This window comes from Ixodes scapularis, unplaced genomic scaffold (assembly GCF_016920785.2).
Source record: "Ixodes scapularis isolate PalLabHiFi unplaced genomic scaffold, ASM1692078v2 PGA_scaffold2__306_contigs__length_199485367, whole genome shotgun sequence".
Lineage (NCBI taxonomy): Eukaryota > Metazoa > Arthropoda > Arachnida > Ixodida > Ixodidae > Ixodes > Ixodes scapularis.
Genome location: NW_024609857.1, coordinates 59,517,464 through 59,531,340, shown reverse-complemented (window position 1 = coordinate 59,531,340; position 13,877 = coordinate 59,517,464). Strand labels below are relative to the sequence as shown.

The 13,877-nt window shown below is 48.9% G+C and overlaps 1 protein-coding gene across 4 annotated transcripts in view; it reads right to left on the bottom strand.

Annotated features, from left to right (window-relative positions):
* LOC8043697 overlaps nt 1–13,877 on the bottom strand; it is a 288,228-nt gene that overhangs the window by 65,101 nt on the left and 209,250 nt on the right. For all 4 annotated transcript variants that reach the window (XM_040505222.2, XM_029987475.2, XM_029987477.4 and 1 more), the window contains one exon: nt 10,157–10,207. In XM_040505222.2, the coding sequence (XP_040361156.1) occupies nt 10,157–10,207 (51 nt within the window). The remainder of the gene's footprint in view (nt 1–10,156; nt 10,208–13,877) is intronic.

The following is a 13,877-nucleotide window of genomic DNA, read 5'->3' as shown; positions in this document are numbered from 1 at the left end:
TCACTCGCCGCCGCCGACAGAGAAAACCGGGAAACCGACCGGTCCAGTCACGGCCAGCGCGGGCTCTTACCACAGCGACTATTCTATTACGTCAGCCATTGCGGAAAGAGAGTTCGTAGTAACGCATTTTCCAGCATCAGGGCGTCCCTCGCACGACTGATGGTTGCGTCGATTAGCGGTGCCAACGGGGATCGCAGATGGCTTTTTATATTGCTTGTAAGGTTTCCTCCGGGTGACTCAATGACCCGCAGAAAAATTATCGCCACGTTCTTACTTTTCTATGGCGTTTTTTGTTGTTGTACAACGTGTAAAAGACTACTTTTCATTTCGGGACACCAGAACGTCCCAGGTGAGCCAATCCACACACGAGCATGATTAAACAACTTTTCAGGCTCTCAGCATTGTTCCAAACCATTTCGTATATACAGGATGCACTGACGCCACTTTCACAACAATATTAAAGGAAAGAGCGCGTAAAAGGGTAGCTTCCGCTGCGTTAAAGGGGCGCTGCAGGTCACCAGAAAGAGGGTCGGGGACGGACTGACGTCCCGTGCAAGCCACGTACAGAAGAAACAGCGGTTTCTTTGAAAGAACTCGTTTAGCACATCATCATTCAGTTCCCCTCGTAAAAGTAGCAAATTCGAATCACGAGTTCGTTGTTATTTCTCTCCCGAGAGCGTATACCTCGTCGCACAAGAAACGCCAGCGAGTGAAATTGCGCCAAGAAACGTAAACCTCATGACTACAGAAACTAGCTGGGGCATCTGGCTATCGGTGGAACCAGATCCCGATTGCCACCGCACTCTCCTCGGGCGGACACCATACTCCGTTCGCCCCCCAAGCTCACAGTGCGCTGAGAGCTATACGCGCTCTCTGAAACAACCAAATGCCTCCCCTTACATCACCTGACCTCCGCGCGGGGGTACGGGCGGGAGCGTGACCACGTGGTGATGAAAGATTCGTCCAACGAGCACCTAGCTTCCACCGCACTGCATGGCCCGCAGAATGAGGCTTTTGTTACACGTCCCGCTCGGTGACTCGTCCCTCGGCGTTCTCATCGGCCAAGGCCGCAATGTCATCGGCCGCGAAACGATAATAAGATTCTTGAAACTGGCCACACCATGTCAGTAGTGATTTTTTGTACTGCGTACACGAGCGAACGCAAGCACAGTGCGTTTGTGTTAGCCTTGCGTGTTTCGCACTGCGTGCGCCGAGCCCAAACTGCGGTCTTGAGTTGGCGCACGCCGACGACGCGCCTGCCCAGCGTGGAGGACGCAACGCTAGCGCAAACGCAGAGCGCTTGCTCCTATACGCAATACTCGAACCCTCGAATGACTCTAGACGTCGCGACATTTCCTTCAAGGTACCCACCGCGCGACCCTAAAACGACGGCCGAGCTGGGTCGCTTGATAGTTCCCGCCGCAAACGCGGAAACAGCGCGCGCGACACGGCAAGACGGCAGCCGAGACAAAAGACGTGACGAATGCTAAAACAAAGCGGTGCGCATTGTTCACCCTGTCGAACGAGAACCGTCGCTCAGTTCCAAGAGAACAAAAGAAGCTTCGTTAAGCCGAGTTCCAAGAAAACAGAAGAAGCTTCGTTACGGTGATTTGGAGTGTGTTGGGCCTGAGCGAACGAGAATCAGGTAGCCACGAAAAAACCGCGGTCAGCGGGAGAGCAGCCCCTGAGCGGAGCAGTCCCTTTCCCGGTTGCGGTCTAGCGAGCACATTAGTCACCGGCTCCCCCGACGCGCTGCCGTGGCTCCCCGGTCCGTGACGGCGCTTGAGATCAAGGGATCCAACATTGACGCGACAGCCGGGTCAAGAAACCCAATCCAGAAGTCCACAGAGTCAAGAGGACCACCAAATCAACGAGATCCAAAGCGTCAAAAGATCCAATATAGGCCAGGAGGTTCAACAAGTCAAGCGAACCAGCGCGTCAAGAGATTCAATATAGGCCAAAAAGTCCAACATGGGTCAAGAGATCCACCCGTCAAGAAGTCCACGGCGTGTCAACACTAGAGCTGTGTTGTCCGTCCCGTTTTTCCCCTGCTTTTGGGTTACCATCTCAAAGTCAAGAATTCCGTCGAGTCAACTGAGATCCACTTAGTCAAAAGATCCAATATTGGATATTTTGTCCCGTTGAATTTCTCGACTCGGAATCCTTCGACAGCAACGGGCACCTCTGTGCAAAGTAGAGAGCTCGCAAAAATAGCAACAATTTAGCTGCTTCTCTTTCTTTTTAACTGAGAAAGAAGTTTTTTTATTTGAACAGCCCGGGCTTAGCAATGCGAGACAAAAATCCCTAACGTCAGCGGTCAAGAGTAATTAGGAAACGGCAAGCCGGTCACGCGCACAATGCTTCGAGACAACTGACGGCACAAAACCCCACCACTTCATCGTTGACAGACGCCGACTGCGTAGGAAACGCAGTGCGTGACCAGCCCTCGATCGTCTTCTCATCGTGGAGCTGCCATCGAAAATACAGTCGCCAGAAAAGAGAGATGAGAAAAAAACCGATCGTGCAGCGAAGAAACTGGTCCCCATCAGTCGGGCCACGGGTATGTCGAACGTCTATGGCCTTTGCGATCACTTTATGAGCTTCAGTCTTTCGTGGTTACACCATCGATGGATAAGGTATAAGAAGGTTGACAGTTGGGCTAATTAATAATACATTAAAACGTTAAAGAAACACACACACACACACACACACAAATAAACAACGTTGCGTAGGAGTAGACAAGCACATGTCGTCCCATACACTTTGTATGTCCTTCTCTGTTGTCTTTTCTTTTTTTAGTTTTGTCAGATTAGTTAAGAGCTTTCGGCTTAGAGTACCTACAGAAAGAAAAACAAATTACATTTTTTTCTCAACATGTTTATACAATGCCGATCTCCTGCTGCGCACGCTAAGTCATGGCCTATTCGAACAAAACATTTCCAACAATGACGGTCGCTTTCAGTTATACCATTCGTCGCCCAAAATTGACATCAAAGAATGTCACGCAGCTTCAAGGGATGTTCAGTAGACAGCTTATTTTCGAATATTTTTGTCATAGTTTTTTACTAATTTTTCTCTTAGCACTATACGAATGCGGGCAATGCCTCTCCAAGCTAGGCAGGCCCCGCGTATGTTCTTTCCTCGCTCGCTGACCTTTGCTTCATTTGCCATTGTAAGTACATAGGACGGGCTGACACGAGTCGTAACGACAGCTAAATATATTTCACCACGTTAACCCCGAGAGGTAAGGTAACGAGAATAGATAGTGAAACTTGGTGTCGCTATACTCGTTTTCACCACAAGAACCGTAGTCGAAGAGTCCGGCTCCACGCGGAGCACTACTAATTTCCCCCTTTGTGTAAATAATTAAGCTATATGTATGTGCATTTTAGATTGGATGTACGTTACCTTATCAAAACTTACATGCTTCAAACGCCAAAAGCATCGCTTTTCCTGCAACAACCAAACCCTATAAGAACTATTTCGCGCGGCGTATGAACAATGCGCAAAACTTGCTTTTTTCTTGAGGTGAAAACGCGTATAAATAGCCGAGCCTTCCGTTTTCAAAGTCGCGGTTATGTGTTCGAGAAATTGCACCACTTACATCAGTACTAGAGAAACTTGAAATGCGCGAAGAACGAAAAATAGCCGATGTGCGGTAATGTTCCGTGTATACGGTGTTGTTGAGATCTTCCAAGTTGAAAGTTCAAACAAAAACACGATGCCATGTTCTGTTCTCCGAGAAATGTTGGCACTTACCCAAAGAGAGAACCGAGCAGGGAGATGAATACTTGGGTTGTTTTGTTTACTGTCAACGTTAAATATCTTTCTTTCTCTTTCCTTTCGTTCTTTGCGCGAGTGTAGTTTTGCAACATGTCGGAGGTACTGAATTTAACCAGACAAAATAGAGAAAACCTCCAAGCCCCTCGTTCCCCAAAGTCCCGTAGGGTATCGTCCTGCGAAAGGATAAAAGGCGGATTAACCTTCGCGCTAGCTTTGTCCGATGCCCTTCGCTAACGCCCTCCTCAAGTTCACTTTTCAAGGACAATAAGTGGCCTGCGGATTTCAAGGACAATAAAAAACATAGACTAAAATCCCGAGACTAAAAAAAAAAAAAAAAAAAAAGCATGACACATTACGCATTTTCGCCTCAAGAAAAAGGAAGTCTTATGCATTGTTCATACGCCCCGGGAAGTAGTCCTTACAGGATTTGGATGTCGGAGGAAGACGCGATGTTTTTGGCGTTTGAAGCGTGTATATCTTGATGAGGTACCATATATCTAATATAAAATGCACCTACATATATCTTAGTTATCCACATAAGAGGGGAAATGAGTAATACTGAGCTCTACAGCTCTTGAAGTAAAACCGAGTAGATTTTTTTTTTTTGCGTAGGTGTTTTTTTTTTTTTTTTTGCTCTTGTCTGAATTTTAACTTTCTGTTGACAATAGGGAGTTTTAATGGATCGCTCCGATACCTCCGATAACGATACTCCGCCGACGCCTTTGCGCATGCATCGTATGATTATCGGCTATCGCTATCAGAGGTACGGGAACGATCAACTAAAACTCGCTAATAAGGGCTTGTAACGATGGGATCGTACGACTTTGTGGTCAAGAACAAGTGACTTTAGAGCAGAAACTGCGTCGAAGGAAATAAGAAAAAAAAAAAGGGGGGGGGGCAGCGAACACCTCCATCTCAGTGCTAGTCAAGGTACCTCCGCTCGCCCGCCCCTAGTTCAATAGAACGAACACTTCGAACGATTGCGTTCCCAACGCCATCGGCGGAGACCCGCCTTGAAGAAACTTTTCGTAAGACCATAATCAAGCACCCCCAAACAAACGTTTGCTTTTCATTGCCAAACAATAATAATAACAGAATATTCAAACCAGCACAAAAACTAGGCCGCTTCGTCCGTTCCTTTCGCGGGGACGCAAAAAACCGGAACGCTCCAAACAGAGAGAGAGAGGGGGAACACAATTCGCTGCTCAATCAGACGCCGTACACAGCCACACCGAAAGGGCCGAAGCAGGAGGAAACAACAAGCGCCCGTGGACGATGCGGAAACGATCAGGGAACGTAAAACGCCAAGGAAGAGCGACCAGTCCGCGACGTGACACAATTTCTCTCTGGACGGCGGCGCGCTGGACTTCATGTATTCGATCCCAGTGTCCCGCCTGAACCTCCTCGCACCACGCGAATACGTGCGCACGCAAAACTTGGCAATCGCGTCGCTTCCTAGAGATAGACACATAATTCCTCGACCTCGCGCCCTTGTAACTAACTAAAAAAAAAAAAAAAAAAAAAAAAAAAAAAACACGTCTGGACATGTGTGCGAGGGAAAAACTCCAGGAAGATAACTGACTGATTACCTTGATAGCTGCCACTAACGCGATGCAACGTCGAAACAAATCGACTAATTGGGAAGCGTCCAAGTTTCATCATTCTGCGCAGCAGAAAGAAGATACACGCGCCTTTAAACTCCCAACAAGATACCACAAACTTCCAATGCCGGTATTGCAACGTCTCAGCGCAGAAAGGCGGGAACTTGCAAGCGTCTTCTTAGACCTGTTCACACGTAGTCACAACCATAACCACAACCCTAAAAAAAAAAAAAAAAAAATATGGTTCCGATATTAGAACGCGTTGGAGCCTGTGCGTAGAATCAAACCCCTCGAGTCTCTGGAGCTTTAGGCACTCGGCATATCCCAGTGAGATAAGCCAGCAACCATAATGAAATATTTTGTTTTGTTACCATTTGTAACTGCAGATAACGCTTACAACGACCACCAAAAGATTTGGGCACTCCAGCTTCTGACCCATATCCATCATGCGCAAATTCTCTCGTACTGACGAGCGTACACGCGATAAGGAATCGGGGTCGATAGAGTGACTACCTTATCGCTCTGCTGCGATCATCGAAGAACTGGATCACGGGACCCTGAATATATCTTCACTGCCACACTGTATAAACAAAATGTGCCTAACAAATTCCGATAAGCCATTCAGTGAACCACAATAAAATTCACTATTCTCTGAGAGAGGACCTTTCTGCGTAAGTACGGGTTCAGGGATCACTTCTGCTGTCCCGCAGCGCTCTCCGCCATCCGCTGCGACATCCGGGACTCTGCAGGCAAGGCTAGCGCCACGCATGCGCAGTAGTGGAACGATACGATGCATATACAAAGGCGGCGATGGAGTATCGAGTATTGTTATCGAAGTCATCGGAACGATCTACTAAAACTCGATCCCTTCTCAGTCGATGGAGTCGACAGAGAAGCGTTGCAGAGTCGACAAAGCATGGCCGCGTAAACGTTCCAGTCAAGAATGAACTTCTGGCATCCGCTTCTACATTTGTTTTCCAAATATGTGCTGCCCTTAACACGCGACTGGGTCGAGGCTAAGTGGATAGGGTTTGACACTCAAAACGTCAGCTACATTGTGTTTGCCCACTGAGCCGCTGCTACCATGAACTCCGCTCTTGTCCACATCAAGGGTTGTCTTCGGTCCAGTGGGTCCAGAAGTTGATACCGCTGATACAAAGAAACCATCTTCTCTCTCTGCTCGGCCAGATGAGGGCCCTTGGCTACACATCCGGCAGTATCTTGCTCAGTGTTGCCAGATTGGGCTAAATTGTCTTCTAGTTGGCGTCGAAGTTTTTTGGTTGCTTGGTATTTTTGGGCTATTTCTAGGGATGTGGCGAACTTTGAGGTTCGACTAGTTAATGTTTGCACTTCTAGTCAGTTAAAAATGTGTTCCTCTTTTGGCTAGTCAAGAGAGGCAGGAAGGAGAAAGGCTACAAACTTGTACAAACTTCAGGGTTTTCACAATGCGCAGAGAAGCAATGCTTCAAGCGGTCTTCCCACAGCTCAGTGGAAAAAACCAAACAAGTTGCACTGTTACCACAAGTCCGGTAGCGCGCCTTCTATCCGAACGTTGACTGGACTCTCCAAGCGCTGCTTTGGTGCCCATTGTGAGAATCCTTAGGCACCCAAGTTCGTAAAAATGAGAAGTCCGCAGCCTTACCGAGTCGTCGCGCACCCGAAGAAAGGACAACACAATCAGAAATAGCGTAAACTGGAATGGGGTACACACGATGACCGTCGGTCAATATTGTACCGGGTGACAGCCCCTTCGACCGGGTTCATACCGCATTATGAAACTTCTCTCGTGATAACAAACAACCTTCGAAAAAATCTTTTTTTTTTCGCCCCGCTCACAGAGCGCTAGCACACTGGGTTCATCTTGGCATCAGGAGGCATGGACGGGTACTCAGGGAGAAGAACCTTTGTTCGGAACTCGGAGAAATCGGGGAAGGTAAGCCGACGATGAACGAAAAGAGGGGCAGGGTTCAGACGATTCAAAACAACCTGAAGGAAAGAAGGTCCGTCAGCGAAGGGGAAATGCGGGGGCCGACGCTTTCCAAGGGCACCGGCGGTTTTTGCCGGAAAGCTGAGCTGGTTGAGGGCGTCCTACGGCTGCGCTGACCGCGACGGGGAGGGACGGAGGCACAAGGACGTTTGGACGACACAAATACAGCGGGGGATGGAGGGGGCGAAAGAGGGAGAAGAAAGGAATATATCACAATGGAACCTGCGTCGTTTCCGCGCGAAGAAGTTCGCGACAGGTTCCAGAGGACGGTGGTACATGGGCCGTTCAGCCTCCATGGCGTTTGCCATAGTCTCTACGAACGTAGTAGTATCGCTGGGACGATAAGCTTGAGCGGGAGGCGACTACTGTTGGTGTAGGGTAACTAAAACCAAAGAGAATTTGAGATTTAAAGATGAGACATCAAGCGACAGAGTCCTTGTCCTCGTGAGTCACTCTGGCGAAGAAAAGACAAGGAGCCTCACAAACCCACCCGCCTAGCCTCTTTCAGGGAGCCGGTTCAAGATAGTTTTAGTAGATCGTTTTGACGACTCCGATGATGATACCCGACAGTCCGCCGACGTCTTTGCGCACGCATCTTATCGTTATCTGAACGTTCTATCGTCTTTTATTGCCCACTGACTATCTCCACATGTCCACTCTTCGCGAGCTGTCGATGAGTGCATGCAAAAAAAACTTTCAGAAAATCCTGCGAGAGCGCTGGGAACAACGCCCGCGAAACTGAATCGTGTGCGCCGAGAAGTTTCATGTAGGTAAACACATAAAGTGCTTTGCTAGCGCAGTGCGCCGCTCGGGCCCTTCCAGGCAGATGATGCAAAACAAAGGAGGCCAAAACGAAGCACGTGATGCCCCTAGTGTACCCACGGAAAAAATATAAAAAGAAACCGCTACGCAAACAATGGGGTGGGGGAAGGCCAGCCAGAATGAGCGAACAAAGGAAATTCGAGATGTGAATGGACATTCTAAAACACGTGATATCTGAACTGCTTGCACCCCAGCGACCCCGTTTATGAATCCACCTATCAAAGAACACGAGCTATGTTATAATGCAAACTTAAAAGAATGAGAATGCATTCACTAATCTGTGCAGGTGTGCACGGTAGTGACTCCTAAACCTCCCTTCTTGGACTAAATCGTTCCGACTTACTCAAACGGCACACAATCTTAACGTCATATAATTAAAACAAACAAAAAATGAACCAGCTTGAGTGACTGAACAAGTGTCACGGCAACCTTGTGAAAGCGAAATTCGGATTCGAGTTTGATGCCAGAACTGCCTCGAACCGATGCAAAGCCATCGATCGCGTGCAGTGTGCTCCGATAGCCGCAAACTTCTGAACCGCGAAACTAAGAAAAGAAAACACGCAACCGTCGTCCACCCCTAACAAAAAGAAAAAAAAAATGATTACAATGCGTTGAGAGAAAACAGCGCGCGCACGCACGATTATCCTTTCACTTTCCCCGCAGTCGGGAAATCACGGCGCAGCTAGGTCGCTGGGGCACGATACGGGTCAGAGAGCATCCCACAACACCACGCCTAAAACACACGAACCTCCAAGCTTCCCGGGAAGGCTAGGAAATTCAAAACCTATCCGGAATGCACAAGGGAATCCCCGTAATCATGAACGCCTCCCCCCCCCCCCCCCCCCCCACACACACACACACACACACACGCAGATGAAAAAACCTCGACGAACAATTACAATATGGAATTGTTTTTTTTTTAAAGGGAAGGGGGAGTGAAAAAAAAAAAAAAAAACAATCTGACAGTTACTAAACGGACTCCGCGAGTGCGGTTCAGTCTAATGACACGGTACATCCTCACCTTCTTGACGGGGCCGTCCATGATTATCAGCGGGAATTAGACGGTGGCACATGAACTTGCGCGAAGCCAGCGCGCATCACCGACACACACCACTCGGTGGTTTGGGCGAACTCCAAGTGCGGGGGGACGACCCGCACCAACAGAGAGCGAACTTGATATGTGTACAGCCTCGAGCGTTGGTCTGCGCTCCCGCTACTACGCGCGCAGCTGGAGGAAGCAGTGGACGCGGCCCGAACTTCCGCGTACAGAACGTGCAGTCGCAGCACTCCGCCGCGACAGGTGCTGCCATCTGGGTGCGAGCGAGCGAATTTCGGAGTACCTGTCCGACTTGCACCCTTTTCTGTACTCTTCCTCGCTCCCCACCTACGTGCCTACCTACCACTCTCTGTCTCTCTGTCTCTCTCTCTCCCCCCCCCCCCCCCCCCCCGCCATCCTCCTCCCGCAAAAAAAAAAAAAAAAAAAAAATTAAAAAATATTGAAGGGTGGAAAGGTCGGGCTTTCGCTTAGGGCACCCCTCCCTCAGTTTCATCTTTCGGCCGTACCAGAGTCACGTGACCATCGGGGGGGCACAGCGACGCGAGGGGTGCGTTGTAACGTGACGCGTGATCAGCGTTGGATTAGCTGGGATGGCTCGTCCCGTCCCCAGCCAATGCACTTTCTTCTTTTTAGTGAGCTACTTTATATCGCGTACGCGGAGTTCTGATAGGGCAGCAAATACCGACACTCGCGAGGAAGTTAATTTTTTTTTTTCATATATTAATACGCGCGACAAAGCCTTATTGTAATGATTCCTTATTTCAGGCTATGCAAGCTGACGTTTAGGATAAACAAATTAGTCTACCGTCATTCACTTGATCTATCCCGTCTAATCGCGTATTAAAGCATGTACCCGAAAAAAGTCGAAGGGTTCGGTATCCTTTCCACGCAAATCAAACAACTCACCTCTTCCCTGTTCCGGTGGTTCCGAAATCGGAGTGTCTCCCGCTGCCGAAGCTGCAAAACAAGGCAATCAAATTACAACCCAAACTCCGGCTGCATCGTCCTACATGATGCGATACATGGCACGCACCCAAAAGAAAGTAAAAGAGAAATGGCAGGAAACAAAATACCGCTGTAGCATAGTCAATAGAGAGGTCTAGTAAATAGTTCCAATGACTCCGATAACGATACGCGCGATACTTCGCGCCGCCTTTGCGCAAGCAACATGTCGTTATCGGGAATCGTTAACAGAGGTATCGGAAAGATCTACTAACACTCTCTAATAGGGCGTTTAAGCAGATCGTTCCGCTACCTCCAATTATGATACCGATAACCATATGATGCATTGGCAAAACCGTCAGCGAAGTATCAGGCATCCGCGTTGTCGAAACAATCAACTGAAACTCCTCAAGGCCAAGAACTGGCGCCGGGCAACACCACCTAGACAGAAGGCCTCCACACGCGTCATCATAGTCAGATCGATCGAGGCGAGAGATTGGGCACGAGTGCTGCGTCAGTGTTCGGGTGCGGCTCGTGGCCAATCAGCGCGTCGAAGGTCGGACTCGGGTCGAATAGCCGACCGAGCGCGATCCGACTGGGATGACGTTTCATAGAGGAAGAAGAAACCATGCGGAGGCCTTCTGTCTAGGTGGTGTTGCGCCGGGAGACTCTTTGTCACGTGCTCCAGGACGAAATGAAACAAAACAAATAGAGAAAGAAGCGTCCCATCCTATATATCACCCTGCGTGCGTATCAAGGAACCCTAGCGAAGGCAGGCCGTATCGAGAGATATCCGATTTCATACATGCATGATAGCCAATTTCCAGGACGCTGCAGATGGTGCAATGTTGAATCGCTTGCCCATGACTGCGATGGAATGTTTCCTAGGCTCAGACCGCGCCGTGTGCGCTGTGAGAGCACATGTGTGCGAGACACCTGCGCGACTCTCCACGACTGTCTGTTTTCCCGACATTCCAACACGATCGGTCGGCCTCACTCCACTCAGTTTGAACTTCCATGAGTCAGTCGCTGTCGAGAGGAAACAGATTCTAGGAAAGCACCCGTTCGCCGAATGGGTCACCTCTGTAGACGCAGGTTCCTGTACGGTGAGAAACTGAGGGAGAGGGGGAGATGAGAGCCCGCGGGAAAGCTTTGACTTGAATGATTAGTGGGTATATGCAAAATCTAGCTGCCTTCGTCTCCATCCGCTCTCTCCCTCCAATCAAAGCGAACAAGAGCGCTGTCTGCTCTTCGCACATCAGACGCCGGCGTTCGAACGCGTTCGAAAGGCGTTCGAAAGCGTTCGAACAGAGCTCGGCGCTTTCACGTATACCCAGCTCATCCTCTCCCTTCGTTTATCATTGTATATAGACCTTTTTTCGCAAGGGCGCCGCAATCTTGAATTGTCGTCACTTCCTCCAGTATGGGCGAAAACATTGTTCTGCCGTCGCCACGCCGATAGAATGCATTTAGGATATAAGCGTAACCGTCGCCCATTCTCGTTTTGCCTCCCCTCTATTTTTTTTTTTTTTTTTACTATTTGCAGGTTGGAACGTTTTATTATTTCTTCGTTGCCCATACCGGATCCAGGCGCGTAGCCAGGGGGGGAGGGGGGGGGGGAGGGGCATGGGGGCCTTCTCTCCCCCCTCCCCAGATCTAGCGGAAAAATTTCCCCACTAAACTTAGCGGAAAAACTTTCCCGGCTAGATTTAGCGCACAAATTTCCACGCTAAATCTGGCGGAAAAATTTCCCCGCTAAATCTAGCGCAAAAATTTTCCCGCTAAATCTAGCGGAAGAATTTCCCCGTTATATCTAGCAGAAAAATTTCCCCGCTAAATCTAGCGGAGAAATTTCCCCGCTAGATTTATTGAAAAAATTTCCCCGCTAAACCTAGCGGAACAATAGGGAGTTTTAGTAGACCATGTTTCCTCTCCGCTAAGCCCCTCCGCTACCCGGAACTCTACAGCCAAGGCCATCGGCGCGCAGGCGCAGTGGCGGTTTCTTCTTAGCAGAGGGTTAGCGGAGGGGGAAACACCGGTCTACTAAAACTCCCTAATGTCTTCGCTAAATCTAGCGGAAAAATTTCTTTGGGGGTCACGTGATCCCCCCAGGTCACGTGACACCCCCACGTGACCCCGGGGAGGGGCCGCGTGACCCCCCCCCCCCCCCCCCCCGAGAACACGTGACCCTCAGTACCCTTCCCTCCTCCTCCACAAGAGCTGCGGTCTAATTCGGCGTTACAGAGAGTTGTAAACGGCTTTCGTTTTCCAGAAATTTGCAATAACGTGGCCGAGCATGAGGAAGCATAACCGAAACGCAACTTAAAAATGCCCGATTTTGCTTGCCCGGCACGCTGCTCAAAGAGGGCTACAGGCCTATACTTTCGATAAGACTTGGGCGTCTCGCGGGCTTCAAGAGTACATGCGAAGCCAAAGCAAGACGGAAGGGAACGAGAGCGTGCTGGAGAACGGGCATCTGAAATAGACCCGTTCTCGGATGGATGGAGGATAACCGCTGTGCCCGTTGTAACGGGCGGTAGTTTGCGACACCTAGCCTAAAAACGAGAACTAAAACCTTTGCCGACAGGAAAAGGCAGGGGGTAAAATTGTGAACTACCCAATCCCAATTCACTTTCGCTTGATTTCAATGCTGCTTTGGTTTCGCGTATGCGACCGAACCTGGGAAAGCGCCTGAGCACCGCCAATCAGAATGGCTTGGAATATGAGGTGGGCCGAGTGAAGACTTTTCAACAAGTTGGCGCAGGTTAGTCACCCTATATTCGAGGAACTAAATCGAATGAGAGTCTCCTTCCATGGGAAGTGCGATAGTAATTAAAAATATCCTTTACAGCATGCAAATCACGAGAAAGACTATTCCCCGTAAGTGCAGTCTCAACTTGAAATGTTAGATGAGCTTCGAAGACTTTATTTTAATATCCCCAATTATACTTAGTGTTGCTTCTTGACTTTTTCTTTTATTTTTGCTGAGGCTGTTCGATTTTACAACATGAACAACGTCGCTCCTATAATCAGGCGGTTCCTTGCATCATTGAGAATTCTTTATGTACCTCCTCGTGTCTTCTTTCTATTAATAACTTGCTCAAACAAAGCATACGCTCATGGGCTTTCCGTTTTTGGAGACCCGTGTAAGCAGCGCTCCATGACGCAGCAAAGTGTGCACGGTATTCAGGGAAGTGTAACAGAGGGAGAATCTCAGGGACCTGGGGCAATTGTTTCATAACCGACTTGTAAAATGCGTGTTTCCCCGAATCACAAGCCGTCGTTCCGAGGTTTCTCTGAAACACCTTTGTTGATAAAATTTTAAGGGGGAACGTAGACAAAAGCCTCACCGACGGACCGTCGACTGTGGACCCTGACCTAGATACAAAATATCGGTGTCTGCCGACAACTGACAGACAGGTTAATCGTCGAAGGATTGAAAGTATACGGCTTTCAATCCTTCGACCTTCGCAATTTTTTATTTTTTTTATTTTAATAAACAGCTTTCAATCTGTGGTGCGTCAGTGACTCACAGGACAGTCTTTCTCTTTCTCTCTTTCATACACACACACACACACAGACAAACAAAAGCGTACACTAACACAGAACAATTACTAACTACTCCGTGGAGCTCCCACAGGGTGACGTCAAAATTATACAACTGTGCGCATCACTCTGACGTAAT